This window comes from Rhea americana, unplaced genomic scaffold (genome assembly GCF_003343005.1).
Source record: "Rhea americana isolate MKP2758 unplaced genomic scaffold, rheAme1 scaffold_39, whole genome shotgun sequence".
Taxonomy (NCBI): domain Eukaryota; kingdom Metazoa; phylum Chordata; class Aves; order Rheiformes; family Rheidae; genus Rhea; species Rhea americana.
The window spans coordinates 2,108,490-2,126,250 of NW_028186523.1; the positions used below are offsets into that span (position 1 = coordinate 2,108,490).

At 38.8% G+C, this 17,761-nt stretch overlaps 1 protein-coding gene across 2 annotated transcripts in view; it reads right to left on the reverse strand.

The window, feature by feature from the left end:
- Nucleotides 1-17,761, reverse strand: part of CHD7 (chromodomain helicase DNA binding protein 7) — a 128,499-nt gene that overhangs the window by 85,020 nt on the left and 25,718 nt on the right. For both annotated transcript variants that reach the window (XM_085313556.1, XM_085313555.1), the window contains exon 2: nucleotides 1,264-3,120. In XM_085313556.1, coding sequence (XP_085169682.1) covers nucleotides 1,264-2,946 — 1,683 coding nt within the window. In that variant the 5' untranslated portion in view covers nucleotides 2,947-3,120. The remainder of the gene's footprint in view (nucleotides 1-1,263; nucleotides 3,121-17,761) is intronic.

Sequence of the window (17,761 nt, forward strand, 5' to 3'; positions counted from 1 at the left end):
GACTTCAGCACCCTACGGCATATCCGACGCTTCCTCCCTCCTCTCTTGCATGGAGAATGTGGAAACCTCTCCCAGCTGCTGAGCTGCTACATCTACCACTCCTTGTCAGCTGCCTCTCCGCAGTACGTGCATCTGATTCCCAGACCCACCTCATGCTGTGCTGAGCAGCTAACAGAAGCAGCCGGCAGGCAGCACTGGAAGGGGCTGCTGAGCAGCTGCTTTCCACGCAGTCCTGGGACACTGGCTAGGACAGCTGTTTATATGATTTATTAGGCTTATTGTAGCATCATATCATTATGACTGCATTCCAACAATTGTCCCCAAATATTTATGGGGAGAGCTACTTGGCATTAATTACTGACTGGCTTTAAAAAAAAAAAAGAAAAGAAAAAAAAGAAAAGAAAATCGAAATCTCCGATATCCTGGTCACTTATTCATTCAGGACCAAAAACTCTTAAATGACTGACTGACAGAGCCAGAGGCAAGTGATGGCAAACCCAAGGATCCCAAAAGGCATCTTTTCAGCTCAAGCTTAATACACTAACTCATAGTCAAACCTGCTAAGCTACAGAAGGATCAAGGTGCTCTAACATTTCCAGCCTTTAATTAAAAAATATCACAGAAGCAATATATTTTCATTGAAATCCAGTAGATCAGAGACTCAGTAAAATAAAACTTCCATACTATCTGAGATTTATTTTAAGTCTTAGAAGATCTAATCTGAGACTATGATTTCACATATGTTGTCTTCCTTTCATATAAACTGTTGCTCATCACTTAATGCTGAAAAAGTTCACCCTGGAAATTTTTTCACATGTAAAAATTCAGCTTTAACATAGAAAAATAAAACACTCCTATAGTATTTAAAGAAAACCTTCAGTTTGGGTAGAGCAAATCCATAATAAAATTAACTTTTTCCTACAAGTTTGTAAATATGAAAATTATTAGTTTAAATAATCACACATACTTTCCATTTTCCCCTCAAAAGCATCAATACAGTTAAAAAAAATGAAAAGAAACACACAACCATCTTCTGTGCATCCTGTTGCTGTACCAGATTTAGGTATATCCATAGTGTTATCCTGTAAGTACTGTAAGAATATTAGCAAGCTCATTTTATCTTTTGCTTCCGCGTAGCAAGAAATCCTAGTAACAAGTAAAAACAACAAACAGGGAAGTCAAGTAAGAACAACTATTTTTAAAACCATAAATCTTGTGCATACTGGAACATAAAGAATTTTCTGTTCTTTGGAAGTATCTTACCTGAAGGACAGGCACTTTTTGTGGTGTGTTTTGTGGTGACTGGTGAAGCTGTGCCCAAGGCTGATGATGAGGATGTGGGGGTGGCGAAGACTGATGATGTATCCCTGGATGAGGCTGCATGGGAGGACAGGTTGGCATCTGCTGTTGAAAAGACTGCTGCTGACTAGGAAGTTGCTGGCCAGATATTAGTCGTTCTTGTATTGCTTGTGGATCTGCAAGGCCAACACCTGGACAACCATTTGGTCTCATGTGCCCACCCATCTCCCGTGGTGCTGAAGACATACCCATAAACGGACGATTCTGTTGCATGTTTCGGGGACCCATATTCCTTTGTCCAATTCCCATGGCACCAGGGGGCTGGTGTGATGGCTGAGGATGGGGTATATTTGGATAACTGCCAACTTCCATTGGTATTCCAGCGCTACCAGGTCTAACCTGTGGAGGGGGTGTACCTGCTGGATTACTCATTGCTTTCATAGGTGACATGGGAGGTGGAGAGGCATAAGTTCCCTGAGGCTGTGAAGGGTGCATAGTTTGTGTGTTCATTTGGTTAAGTGAGCCACTAGGGTGGATGGGTTGCTGGTGCATTAGTCCTTGACCACTGTTTGATGGAAATCCTACAGCATTTGGGTATCTTGGTACAGACTGATTCATTGGAGTGTTATTTGTAAGGCCTAAATTCTGATTCATCCCTGTATTATTAACTAATCCCTGATTAAGGTTACTGTAAGGATATCGAGAATACTGCCCTGAGTTGTTTATAGTAGGTGAGGGTACCGTCTGGCTCCGAGAACTAAAATTAAGTGTTTGCGGCCTAACAGCACCCTGCTGGGGAGGATTAGGGGAGAATCTGGGACTGTGGGCTACTGATTCTCCATGGAGAGCAGTGGGGGGATGGTGGTGAAATTGCTGGACTGAGTGTCGTAAAGAAGGTGCCATRCTGGGATTCTGCTGGGGCACATGAGACAAGTGGCCAGGTCCTGAGGTGGCAATGAAAGGGTTTCCCTGATTAAGGCCTTCTTGGCCTTGAGAAAACTGGTTCATCCTCTGCTGCTGCGGCTGACCGTGCTGTTGCATTGAAAAATCACCACGAGCCATGTAGTTTCCCATCTGCTGCATGTGCTGAGGATGGCCCTGCCCAGGGGGTCCAGAGGGTGCCTGTGGTGGTTGTGTCGGTTGTGGTTGTTGTTGCTGTTGCTGCTGGTATGGTGCTCTTATCTGGTCTGGCACTTGAACTGCCCGTGGTCCCCACATGGAGCCACTGTCTACAAAGGGTTGCCCATGTCTTTCATTCTGCATACTAGGATAGACTCCCATCTGACCACYAGCACCACTGCCGTGAGGAACCTGAGGAACTGGAGGGTTGTGATACTGTGAATGAGGAGATGCTATACCATTCCCAGGGGCATTGCTTATCATTCTGTTCGGCTGATCCATCAGGTGCATTTTCTGCTGTTCATATTGATTATAGTGATCAAAATGGGTCAACTTTGCTTGATTTTGATTTGCAGGGGGATGATGAAGAGATGACTGTAAAGAGGGAAATCCTTGATCCATGGGCATTTGTTGCCCCATAGGATTTACTGTGTTTTCTGGATATCCACATTCTCCAAGACCTTCCAGTCCTTCACTGAAAATATTCCCATCTTCTCCAAAAAGACTCATCATTCCTGGATCTGCCATCTTTTTTCAGCACAAGCTCCTCAGAGCTACAACTAGAATGCTAGTCTGTGCTTCACCTCAGTGAGGTGTTTTGTCCTCAAAGCCTTTAATCCTCAACTAATCTCCTTCATGTCATTCCATATTTCCTTAATTCTTTTGGACCACGCAGTGTCAGGCAAAGTCTGGTTACTGCTCCTAGAGGAAGTGGGGGAAGGGGAAGAAAAGAAAAGGAAATATTGAAACAAATAACATCAGACAATATAAAGAAAATATACTTGACTATTTTAGACAACATTAGCTAGTCCCAGCCTCTGAAGCACATCTTAAAAATCTATTTTGCTTTAAGAAGGATTCATTAGCTTTAATCAGAAGCTTTATTATGCTACAGAATTAGGAAGCAAGCAAAACACTAGCCTTAACCTTAAATTAATCCATTCACTACACTTCCTAGTGTTCCTTTCTTGGGTGGAATAGAACAAAAGAACACAACATGCAGCAGCAGCAGCTGCCACAGCAGGTAGGCAGATGTACGAATATAGCCAAGCAGCCCATCTGCCGAACTAAAGCCCTGAAAATGCTCTAGTTACCAACAGCATGTCCTTAACCTTATTCCCCTGAGCTGCGTAATCAGATGAGCAAGCACCAGCACCAAGTCCTTTGACAGACTGAAGTTAGTTATATAGACGACAGATTTTTCTGACCCTTTAACACAACAAACTCCAAAACCTAACTTTACATTTAAGTCTTTTTTGCTACACTTTAATTAAATTAAGTTGCAAATTGAAAAACAATAAGCTGCTTCTTTCCATTTAAACAAAACTATACAATAGATTTGAATAAGAAAATCAAATTCAAAGCCTCAATCTAAAATAAGGTAGATTTCTGAATCCGTATCATAATTTTCCTCATGATATTATAAGGGGATACAGTCACTGAAATCCATTTTTCATCTTCACTCAATCACGTTACTAACAATGTAGAMGACCATACTAAASTTTTGTTTGCTCCAGAATTATAAKGTTGGAAACTCACAAAGGAGAACCAGTAATGACAAATGAATTTAGTRAAATATTAACTCTATAAARTACGCACTTGGACTTGAAAAAAGTAATGTACTTGAACAGAATAGTTTCAAAAAAGCTCCAGAATAGCTTTTCAACAGCAAAGAACTGCATATTCTGAAATGGTGCTTTGCCCAGCCCACCATCCTCAAAGAAAACTCCCAAGATTTTATTTGAATCTGCTTATTTTGAACAGAATTAGTCTAATGCTATCTTTCTTTCCTAAGATCTTAAATTTCGATGCTACAGCTTATACCTGAAAATAAACTTTAAGATGACAGTCAAGGAAGTCTGTCCATATAGGCAAAAGAAACAGTTCTTTTTACATCTTTGTCATTATTTGCAACTGTACTTGCAAATACCTACTTGTCTTGATCAGTGATAAAGCAAAATCACTGTCTTCACTTAAAATGCCTGRCATTCTGTATTCAATTTGTCCCAAACAGGTTCTAGGGAGAAGATACCAGCATGTTTGCTACACTTTTTGTAGCCATCATCAAGAGAACCTTCTACAGCATGAAGCAGAGGGTGAGAGGGAAAACACATGCATTTATCACTTCTCTTAAAATAGCATWTGAATGTCACCTTTAAAACTGCACTCTTAAATCTCTTTAGTGCTTGGCTGGGATATTAACGCTTGTATTTCTAAATGACTTGGGGGTAAACTCCTGCTTGTGACACTCATCTCAAATACATATTTCTTTTGACTTAGTTTTCTTTATTATACAGAAACTATCCATAATATTTGCCATCTCAAATCAGTTGCTTTGTTGTTGGAATTTTCTTATGCTCTAAGAAAGAAGGAACCTCCTTCTTTGATTCAAGCTTGCACTACAAGGCTCAGGCCTCCACAGCAGGCCACTCCGTCACGGTGAGAACCCTCCATTTTAAATCACCAATCCCAGATGATTTAAGATCACATGAAGAGTTCTGATACTTCTACCTCCATTAACGCACACTACAATTAGAAGCTGGCAAAAGAAGTATACTGGCAGTCTCCATTAGCAGAACAGCCTTAGAAATGTTAAAAAGCATAGAGCATAAGTATTCTGCTGTTATTACAGTATCAAACTTGAGCCAACCAAAGGATCTGACCCATCAGCTAAATCTAGAATATCCACAGAATTATGAACAGGTAAGAGTTTATTCACTAATTTATTACATAAATCATACCTAAGAGAATCATTTTGAAGACACAAGCATGTACTACCCTCCCCAACGAAGTAATGACACTTTGCAATAAAAACATCCRAAAGCTATATAGTAAAATTCTCACTTTAATTATTACAGACATGACATAGCATCTCCATAAATCAAACACGCATTTGAATCATACTGTTTAGTTTACTGTTCATCAGCTGACAGGCTTCCAATAAAACTGAAGTGAGGGTCAGCTACTAACAACTGTCAACATCAGCTAACAGAATCTGCTACTATACCCATAGAAACAAATGAAAATAAGGTAAGGGTTTTGTTTCACTAAAGACACCTTAATTCCTGCCCAGCTGACTCAAGCTCAGTTTGCAGATTTGAATTAAGTACTGTCACTTAAAGTGAACGAGATGTACTATGAACCTAGAACACTTGTTTTCTGAAGCATACACCTTTTTTAAAAGAAAAAAAAAAGTGATCTCTAGGTTTATGAAGCAGTGTGTTCACAAATAAATGCAACATGCAAAACCCTGTCACTATTTATGATTTTAGGTTTGCATTTTATCTATAATATGAGATCAGTTCACACTTCAGCTGTTTAGCTGTTGCTAAAGCAGTTGGGTTTAAAATACAGCATTGCTTGATAATGTTTCCAAATTATAGCACTATTTCTTCAGTTTTAAGTTCAGCCTTAAGTTTGATGGTAACAACCCTTTACAGWCAGAAGCTGTGCTCCCACCAAATCTTACTCTACCTCCCCAAATAAAAGAGTCACAGCTCTATGATGCAACATATTGCTAACAGAGCACGTTTAGGAATGAAGGACAACAGTGATCAGAATAACAGTCAACTTTTTGCTAAGAGAATAGTTAATGTTGAAATTACCTAGTAAGCTTCTGAACCTTCTATGCTAATAGGATAGATGTCTTCTAGATAGTTAAGCAAGTCATGAGGCTGAGAAGGTAGGGTCACAATTTTCAATTTATAGTGAAACAGTTATTTCTGAAGTAGGGAGCCTTACTATAAGTTATAATAGTTTCTGTGCTTCTTTCATTACAAGCAACGTCACCTTCTCTGCTTAAATCCTCAAGGCTGGTCAAGCTTAAACAAAAGAAATAAAAAAAATCCATGGGAACACACAGACACAGCAATTGCATTAAAGAGTAATTGTAGCTAAGATATTCACATCCCCAGTTCATTTCACACAAAAGCAAAGGTACTAACATCAAGGCTGGATCAGGACTGACAACAGAAAGTTCAGCATAAAGTCTTTTTTTGGCTTAAATACACTAAAAACTCTAAAATTCATGTATCATTTTCTCCATTTTCCCGTATGTCAAAATCAGCTGATATTTATGAAACAGTGACTATTTTTCAGGGATAAAGGAGAGAATACCTGAATCTTGGACAGATTGCTGAGTAAGTTTGTGAATGTACAAAACGATAGCAAGCTTAAGAATAGCAAGCCTTTTCAATCTTAACGAAAATATACATAGATTCTGGTATAAAGTTCTACAGTCTCTCTATTCCCCAAACTGAAAATTTAGACCAGCAAGACTGGACGCAAAGGAGTCTGCGAATAACACTTGCCTAGACAACATATTTCTGCTCAAAGTGATGGTGTGATCCCAACCACCAGGACACAGTCAATTGCTTARTGTCCCTGTTGTCTCAGCAGACAAAGCTTGCATTTACTCTAGTCTACAACGTTCCAGTCTTGATCCACTAGACTCAGATTTTAAATATTAGTTAACCTTTGTCTAGCTTAGTATTTCGGATTGACATGGACCAAGTAGCCTTGATCAGCTCCTCACTTTTTGGAATGGAACATAACTGTTCAACAGTAAGCTACATAAGCTACATTAAGTCTAACCTGACTTTGCACTGCAAAACCTAAAATTTGAACTTCCTTAGTAGTCTTGTTCTCAAAACAGCAGGTATCAACACTCAAGAACAAAAAGCAGCACGGGCAGCAAACAGATTTGTGTGCCCCACACAATGCCATCTTTACATTCTTGTGTTTGGAATAACTTTCTGCAATAAACATGTCACTCAATTCAAGTCTCGCTCCTCCTGAGCAAGAAATTCAGCAGTATTTCTTAACAGCCAAGCAGCAAGTAAACTGAATAAATGGAATCTGGAAATGTAGCTGTTTTCTTTAGGAATGTCCTGGAAATGTTTCTCCAAATTAATTCTCCACTAGAAGGATGTTTGTGTGTGCGCGTGTGTTTTTTTTTTTGTTTTTAATTAGACGTCATACACAGCTGATATTTTCATAAGCATCTTTAGACAACTCTGGAGTACTTGACAGAAAGAAACAAAGCAATTACTTRTATAATGGAATGACACATCTGCAATGCAAATAAAACCTTATTTTGAARCAGTAAGCTAAAATAGGCCTCATGCTAAAAACAAAGTCATGCCAAAGGTCATTTTGAGATTGAAGCCTCAAAATGTAGGATTAAAAATTAGCCTACTAAATCTACATTTGAACATTTTATATATAACTGCTTTTCAAAACTGCTAAGCTCCTACTAGCTGTTAAGGGTAATCATTTAAATATTTGCCACATRGAAATAAGTGACATAAATGACAGTAACCACAGTCATATTTTTCTTTTATGAAAGAAATTGGAGGCAAAATATTCAAAGACTTTATAAACACACGCAACAACCTGACAACATCATGAAAGTTATGCCAAGAAGTTTGTAGAGTAGCAGACAGCTGATCAGTCCTGTCAGCTTATTCACCTACTGAGTGATAAGCACTTTTGATGCAAAGTTATTCAAGTGCTAACTGCAAATGTAGGAACTACACCTAGTCTCCTTGTTTAATGCTTAGTTCTCATGTATATCATAGACAACTTTTCATGTACAGTACATTCCCCCTGCATAGAGACCAACTAAATTAAAGCAGCAGATCTGTAAGCCGATTATAACACAATTTTGACTGCAGCTTCCAATGAAACTTGCTTATCCAAATGCCTAAAAGCCACTTTTTAAAATGTGGAATGTTTTCCTAATATAAACTTCAGACAGTACAGTTGTGTTAGAAATTAAGTTTCTATCAGATCAAAGGATGTTGGGACCCTCCACCCACCCTCCACCCCAGGAAGGCAGAAAAAACTTGCAAGGATGAAAAGAATGATCTCATGCAGTTAAGGAATAGTCTACCTTCTGTGGGAAGAGTCAGCAACTACAGTATAAATATTTTTGAGAAGTTTAACTTTACACCTATTCAGTTAGTTAGCCCTTTGCAGAAGAACCTTCCTTCCAGAAATCTGCAGTGGCAAATTTAAGGCAGTCAATATCTTGTTAAGATTGCTGATAGGGAGAGTGAAAACCTGATCTGCCTTTCCTYAGAAGTCATAGTTCAGCTGACTGCATGTGTGCAAAAACCAACATGAATATTATTCAGTAATGTGTTTTGGGCAAGTAATTCATGCAATGGTAAGCTTCCCATAAAATATTTAAGTAGGAACCAGATTGTATTCTATTTCCTTAATACATCATGTACTTTGGCAAAGAACTGGCTTTTACAGAGGCAACTGAGGGCACAACAGCCTTAGAATATTTGGCAGCTTGTTGCTGTCAAGCAGCTGATGCGAGAATGACCAGCCAGAGTTCAGCCTGTGCCACGCATTTGGAAACAAYATCCTACGTCATTCAAGTTCACAGGGGCTTTGATACAAGAACTACAACAGCATCACCTAGGAGTACTCTGGTGCAAACCCACCGCATCCTCTTGTAACAACATATACTCCCACTCTGAAYGACTTTGCCTCTATATCACTACACCAGCTGGATCGCAAACTGCATTCCCAACAGGAAAACTGCCAGTTTTAAAATCAGCATCCATGATGTTAAGAACAAACACGACCTTTTCTTTCCAGTCCAGAAGGAGAAAAAGGCAAAGTTTCTAGTCATTTATTAAAACTATATATTCAGACATTTCTTATTTGAGGTACAAAGGATTAAGAAAAGTTTTTACGTTTAAGTACACTAGAAATGGGGGGTGGGGGAGAGAGGYAAGTCTACGCCAGGAACACTTCAGTTTTAGCATTATGTAGCTTGGAATTTCAGAGGCCTTTTTTGGTCATCCGACCACCCTCTATCCCAACATAAGTTTAAAATACAGATGTGAGAAGGAGGAAGTTTATCTAAAAATAGTCCTAGATAAGTAAGAGAAACACTTGCAGTCACAAAAATATTTCAGGAATACTTTCGAAAATATTTGATAGCAGTGTTATCTTGCAGTAACTCTGTAAAGAGGAATAGTAACACATTTTACATAGCTCCGTAAATTACAGTTGAGTCTTACGAGTCCAGCCCGTATAGCCAGTATTATTTGGGGGGTTGACGGGACAGCACCGCTTCTTTGCCGTCGGTGCGAAGCATACATTCTGCTAACGTCAGTGCGCGGTTCGGGTTACTGATCTGATATATAGCTATGTGACGATAACAGGAACAAAAAGCCTAAGCAGGGCTGGGGGGGGGAGGTGTCAGAGCGAAGACTTATATTGTTGCCATCAGTCACCACGAAATCTCCTGGCAATTACATTCTCTTATAAAGCTGACACTAAACCAGTGGAGGATTCAAGAGGTGGGGCCAGCGGCGACCTGCTGAGGCGCTGAAAAAACACCAAGCACAACTGATTACTCTTGTTAAGGGCCATGCTTTTTGTGCACCTACTGCAGTTGTCACTGATTAACTAACTGATCTGGCAATTTCCTACATTCTTTTGCATTTAAAAAGGATCTGAGAGGCTGCGAGGCATCCCCTTTCATATTCCAGGAGAAGTTTCAGGCTGCACCCTGTCCCGGCCGTGCTGCCGCTGCGGAGGGGCCCCTGTTCAAACAGGCTCCTCTGCAGCCCTCCTTCCCCCCAGCCCCGGCCTGGCAGGGCTGCAGCTGAAAATAATTTATCTGTTCTCTCCGCGAGAGCCCAGCATATGTGATTGGGAGGGAAACGTATCCATCATGAATAAACTTGAGCACAAAGACAGGCTGAGTGTCACAGGATACAGAAGGGCAGGGGTCACCGCGGTGAGCGGAGGGTTTGCGCAGGGCTCTGCCTTTTAATGCATGGCTGCCTCGTTCATTTTTGGCATGCAAAGCAGCAACGCCAGGCAGGAGCCTTTCGAGCTCGTAGCGTCTCACCCCGAGGAAAGGAGTCCCGGCTGGAGGACAAAAGGCTAAATGACAAAACCGTTGCGGCCGGCGAAATAATCGGGCGGTGAACGAGCAGAATTCAAAGTAAAGCAGCATCTCCTCCCCCCCCCCAGCCCTTTTGCTAAATTGTTGAAAACAGCTCACCGTGTTTACATACAGAAAGCTGGGAACTGTAAAAATTCATGAGGTGGATACTCAGATGTTTCCCAGGGTTTCTAAACATGTGATTTTCACGGAAATGTATTTTTTTTAATCATGGGCAGGTTTTAAGATTTAATCGTGTCCCAAAAGGCTATTTCCAGCTGTAGAATTACAAGCACTTTAAAGTAGCCAGACCCTATATTTTACTTTACCTGTTATAAGGCCAATACAATCATGCTTCATTCATAGTTTATGAAGTCTGAAAAACCACTTGATGAAATTACAGTCTCCCAATACCACACATGGTATATTTGTCCATGTATATTCTATAATCATTTCAATTTATGACTTGTACTTAAGAGTCATTTTCCTGTACATATGTTCTTCATAAATACTGGTAGATCACAGTCTGCATTTGTACAGGAACCACATATCCACACTCATTTTTGTGAGGATAAATACACCTTACATATCCAAAGTGAAAAGCCAGAGTTTTCATTGAACTAAAGAGAACACATTTCAGAATTGCAGAACAAAATGGTAGTTTTCCCTTATGCTCTTTTCAACTGGCAAGATGAATCATCCTGTATCTGAATTCAAGCCCTCAGTGAACTTTCAGTATTGATAATTTTTGCCCAGTACATTTAGCATGTCATCTTGAACCTTTCAGCAAATAATGAATTTGAGTATTACATTGGAGCCTTACAACTTACCACTGTTTTATAATATCAATGCTTTAGAAAGTATTTTAAATTAAGTTACACATCATCTATTGGCTTTTACAAGTCTTACTTTCTGATACTAGAGATCTTTTCTCTAACAGACTAATTATTTAATGTATTTTATAATTTTCAAAGGATTATATAAAAGCAGTGTTATGTTCTTACACTGASCATACTCACTAAGTTATTTCACAAACTTAGAGGTAAGTACATCATAAAGAAAAAAGGTTTCAGAAAGAAAAAAACACTAGAACACTGAAAGACAAAACACAGCTGACAGAGTGATAGACTTAAGAAACCTTCATTTACTGCCTGAACAGGTTAACAAGTCCAATGATGTCCCACAGAACATGGAAGTTGAGGCACAGTGCAGATACTAAAACCCATGTTCCACAACTGCTCTTTGTTGGATGACTCATTTGGGTTATTCAGTTCTCCCCCCAAACCCCTAAACCTGAGATACCTATCTTCATCATCCAACTGTTTTATGAAAAAGGACACTCCAGACTGGTGGTTTATTCTTGGCCTCCRGAATGGAAACAGGCACTTGTGTGTGTTAAGGGTTTTTTATTTATTTATTTATTTATTTTAAACATGGCACCTGGCTTATAGTGATAATCAAGAGATATTTGATTATTCAGAGCACAACATCAGTGACTAAACCAAGCTATTCTCTGCAAGGGGGCGTGCCAAAAGAAAAGAGCTTACTAGTTCACAACAGTTCCCACTGTAAAAATTTATGCAGCATTCAGAAGTAAAGACATTGCCACCTTCAAGTTCACTTATTTCCTACTATCATTTGCTTTGATCCACAGTTGAACACAAGCCAAGTGATGGTTTACTGGTTTGTATACAGAGATGGAAGAAGGWGCCTATGTAGCATGAGCTGTCCTGCAGAAGTCATTAATCAGAATGGGGACTGCCAGAACACCCTCATCAGGTGTCTTGACATACTTCCATGTAGTCCTTTCAGGTAGGACTGAGCTCCAGTGTTTTTCCTCTATAAAAACCATTGAAGTTCAGAAGGGAGACAGCCAAGTTGTCTTATGCAAAACTTTCAACAGGTCTCCTTCAGTTCACGCAATAAAAATAACTGGGCTATTTTCAACTTTGTGTTGTTTAATTCATATGCATGCACTTCTAAAATGACTCCAACGCATTTATGGTTAAACAAAAACAAAAGCCTTCAAGGAAAGAATCTGTAATCTAAAATTTTAGAACTACACTGTCTCACTTCCCTTTAAATCAACATTCTGAAGAACYTGGAAGTAGTTTGCAAGTCAAAGATAATTACTGATCCAGAGCCACAGTCATGCAAGCTATTGCAAGCAGTGAAAGCAGCTGACATTCATCTACCATGAAATCTTTTACACCCCGCAGGAAAGTTCTTGAGCTACCTTCAATTCCTCAAGAGTTTTTCAGAGACCTATGAGGAACATACAAGAATAGTGCTGCATCTCTATTCATGGATGATGTGAAAGGAAATTTTTAGTCATCTGAAAACAAACTTGGAAACCGGTTCTATTTTACAGTAGGTAGCTCTACCTTCTCTCCAAAAGCAGGGCAAATTCAATTTTATGACCAAAAACGCCATTCTTACTGTTTATAATGATTTCCATTTGGTTTAAATTTGCCTTTCAAGCTATGGATCTTAAACCTGCTGTGCTATCCACACAATATTAAGTTTATAAGAGTTCTTAAAAATGAATTCATTGCCATGCTGCTCTCCCTTCAATAAAAACAAAAATATATTTCTACCCACTGAAACCTGTAAGGTATAATATTAAAGAGTTGACTTTTTTTTTTTTAAGTAGGAAAAGCAAGCTAATCAGAGGGGAGAGTCATGTTGACTGAAGAATTAGAATATTATTTTACAAGTCTAAGAAATAGCAAGTTTTTATATATATATAACTTTGGAAGAGTTTAGATTATAAACTGTGTTGGTCAGGCAATTTCTTTTTGTGTTTGTAAATACCTGAAATACAGTGAAATTCTGACCCATAAAGCAACTCCTAAAAAATAAAAGGCAATCAAAAATGCTTGAGGAGCCAAGATCTTTTATCTACAGCCATTAGGACTCCTAATCAAAAGTTACATGAAGGCTGCTACCATACAGATTTGACAGGTTGCAGCTACCTTAGTGCAACAGAGACATATAGACAGCTATTTCACTTACTTTTAGTGGTCCTTTGTCAGGGCAAGACCTCCAAAGCTAGTTTATTATATATTCTACAGTGCAGTGCAGAAATGAGACTAGAAAAATCTTTATTCTCCCAAGGGTTTCAAAGCCCTCCTAGTCAGAGGTAAATAAATACAAACAGCTAACATACATAGCTGGTAAGCAAAGGAATGCAAGCAAATTAATTAGAAAACAAGTACAAAGAACTTTTGAGATACCAATGCTAAAACCTATTTGGAAGTCTTATTTATCTGTACAAAACAATTCATCCAAAACACAACAGTCAGAGACTAAAAGCATGCTCTAAAGGTCCCTGGTTCAAGCCCAGGCTTCAGCAAGGGCGGTCCTTGTTGCTCCTTCTCTGGAGATATTCAAAGCCCGCCTGGATGCAACCCTGTGCAACATGCTCTAGGTGACCCTGCTTGAGCAGGGCGGTTGGACTAGATGATCTTTGGAGGTCCCTTCCAACTTTATCGATTCTATGATTCTATTCTATGAACCCCTACACTGTGTTTTACTTGAGAAGCAAACAGTAAATGGCATCATTAGAGGACCCTTCGTACGTCAAGAAGTGGCCCATCTTTCTAAGTTAGCATGCAAAGTCTTGCATCACCTGGAACCCATAGTGCACAGCTGAGGGAAAAACACAGCTGAGGCTTTGCTAGAGAACAACTGATTTAGTAGACATAGGAGTTAGCATCAGATTAGTTAAGAAATAGCAATCCTTTGGCCAAAAAGCACCGTGCATGTACATATTATATATAGTTTCAGATCAAATCATATTTGCTTATACAGCCYACTTTTTACACTGCCTTTTAAATTACTTGTGCAATATCTAATCACAAAGCACCATCCASAAGTCTGAAGTATGTAAGATCATCATTCTTCCTTTCCTGCTCTATTCAGCACTCAAAATCCATGTGTTTTCTGTGTTTTCAGACCATAGTGATCTCAACTTAGTCATGAAATAAAAACGAGAAGATCAGCTCAGAAAAGCACATGCTATGTCCTCATCTGAGACTCCAGCTTCAAAGCAAAGCAAGCAATGAAACATCTCATCTTAGTAATATCCTGTCATCACAATCAGATCCTGCTGGATACCATGTACCAGTGCTCTGCGTGCCAAGTTTGTATGACATCAACTGATTGAGGAAAAAATTCTATTTGAGAAACTTGTGTCTTAACACTAAAATACATGAAGACCTAATTGAATTAATTGATTTAAACTAGGCTGACATAGGTCCTTGTAAAAACTGTTAAGGGTGCTTTTCTTGTTCAGAGTTCCATCATACCCAGTTCTCACTTCTTGCTAAGTGTAACAGATGCTACGAAAAAGACATAACACCAATTGCACCTACCCTACCTCCACAGCACCCAACACATTTTGCATAGCTCTGCACATTACTCAGAAACCCAAAAGGGATAAGAATTAAGCAAGGGGAATACTTGGACCAGCTTAATGAAGAGATGTGTGTAATACAGTAACAACAGCAACAGCTGTCAACTGGATTTGTTAATCAGGATTGTCTAGAGTCCCAGCTTGCTGCAGAGTATCCACGTAAGCCAGCCGCCAATTTCCCTTTCAAAAGCACACCTCACTGGTCAGTCTTGCCTGTCACTGCAAGCTGGCATTGCAGCACAGGCTACATTCTGACCTTACTTGAAAACTCTTCTAACCAAAACCAGTAAGTATTTATTTAAACTTTTTGGTGCCTTTTTTTTTTTTTTTTTTTCCCTTGGGAGAAGACTGCATTTATGTTTGATTTCTGGCTATTTAGAAAGTAACTTTCCAGTTTGGGGGTGGAAGGGTGCAGCGCTACATCATGGTTTTGCTGAATAAATTCTAAGCCTCAGCCTTGGCCACATTGTCTTTATCTATTATCAATTCAGAGAATATTGATACTTATCAAAAACATAGATGGACTCAGACTTATTTTTTGATTATTCAATACCCAGATTTTTTAGACAGCTGCATAAACAGAAGCCACAACTAGTTGTTAGTAACACCAAACAGTAAATAGTGGCCATATGCTAGCAACTCTTCTAGGCAACTCCAAATAAAATGCATTTTCTTTAAAAGGGATGGAAGATGTTATGACAAGATTTTTTATCTATATTTGAATATATTTTTAGTTAAGAGTAACTGAAGTATCTGCTTAAAAATTAACCAAAAACAGTACTTCATCATTATCTGTCTGTTTAAAGGGGACTATTCCCTTATTCTTTACTTTTTTTTTTTTAAAGGATCTCAAAATTGTAAGCAGCACCACATACAGAAGGGTTTATTACATTTTTCACAACATAGTCTGTTTCTTAGGCAAAAGTAGTGAGTTAGAGATATTCTACTATAATAAACATGTAATTCAATTTAGTACCTTTAAACCAGGAGACTCAGCTCTATGCAATCAATCAGCTCTACAAATAGCCTTAGTGGATGATCTGGGAGTTTGAGATTATCAATATGACCATGGCATGCTACTTAACCTGAAAATGTACAGTTAATTTTTCATGTATCACACCCCTCCCCTATGTCTTCTCTATAGCAAGGACAAAACTGAGCTTCTTTTCACCTGCTAAAGCACTGAATGAAGTAACAGTATCAAAACTGGAATAAACTTGCAGTTAAGGTCTAGAGCAGTACTCAAACTCTTTTATTTCCTGAGCTAAAGCCAACCAAAACAAGTTTGAAAAAGACTTTCACTTGAGAAGCAAGGAGAAAGTATACATCAACAAAGCAGCGATGCAAGGGACATCTACAAGATGGAAATCTATGTAGCTTCTCTATTTCAAACCTATGACAGCAATATAGTCCAATCATTTATATTGCTGCTTTTTAATTTTGTTAGAAGTGTCCATCTGTTACTTTACAGAAGATATACCACCCTTTAAGACAACTTTACAAATGAAGCAGGGCTATAGAACACATTCTGAAATCTTCCTCTTCAAACCTGTAAAAAGATCTCATTTTTTTGCAACAAACTTTACATTTCACTAGAGCCAAAAGACCGTCCAGTTTGTTTCCCCTCCACTTTTTTTTTTTAACCTAGACACCTGCAGTTTTGACTCAAATTCAAATTAGAATAATCACTAATTCCATCATTTAATTTAACTTCCAATTTCTGCCACACCATATACTAGCTGCTTAATCCTAAAGCCTTTTAGCTAGACAGACCAGCATATCCAAACATAACTTATTAAAGCATCAATAGACACTCACTCACTCCACTACTGCTCCCAAACATCAAAATCAGAAGCTGGTCTTCCCTTAACCCTGATTTTGTATCTTTTCTAGTAAAGCTCTGATCATTAAGATTCAAGGGGGGCAGGGGGCAGAGAGAGAGAAAAGCTTCTTTCCAAATCATTGCAGAGCCACTTACCAGACATCTCCATAACCATCTCGTTGTTCAGCTGGACTGCTAATCTATAAACAGCACTGTGGTTGCTCATGGCTCCACACGCAAATCAGACACTGAGTCACAGGGCTCCATCACTAAAAACATTCCTATTTCATTGAGTCGGCCTCTCAATTACTGTTTCATTCACTCCACTTTTTCAAGAAGGCAACACATCCCATTTGCACAGAGCTTCTCTTTTCAGTTCTCTCTGTAGAGCAGTATGTGACAAGTCATGCACAGAAAGCCGCCTAGAAGTAAAACATGCTCTGACAACGTCACATACCTATCTTCCAAAAAGACAAAAGTTGCTCATATCAGCCATTCTACAATATTCCATTTCTGCAAAATCCAATCTGCCAATACCAAGCTAATACATGCATGATCCCCATTTAGAAATCTGTGATTAAGCCATACACACAGGATAAAACTGAATTCTGTTTTAGCTGGTACTTTGGAGGTTTAATCAGAGAAATACACATAAACCTTGCTTTCAGAAGAATGAGCATTAGCACTTTTAATGTGCTCAGGGACTTCAAGTTGAATCTACAAATCACTTAAAAAATCACTTTACAGTAATTTTCAACTGGTTGCTTAACACCCATCTCCTAAGTGACTATCATCAAAACACAACCATAACACTAGTGATGAATAAATATTAAAAAGCCTTCTGTGAGATCACAGAAGTCCTCAAAAAACAGACAAAGTTGTCAGAGCATGCCTCTCTCACATATGCTAAGCAGTAGTTACATTCTGGAACTAAAAGCACCATTCAGTTACAAAAATGGTGTTAGATATATTTCTCATTTACATATATAAATAGAGTATAGGTGTAAGTAGCCTAAATAGATTTAAAATGTCAACAAATACTTCCAGAAGGAAGATGATGAAATGACGAGAAAAAAAAAAAAGAAAAAAAAAAAAAAAAAGAGTTACTTGCTTACTAGGCCAATACAACTGATGAGTGACGGCACTTAAGACAATTCCAGATACTTTTGGCAGGGATAATTAACAGAAG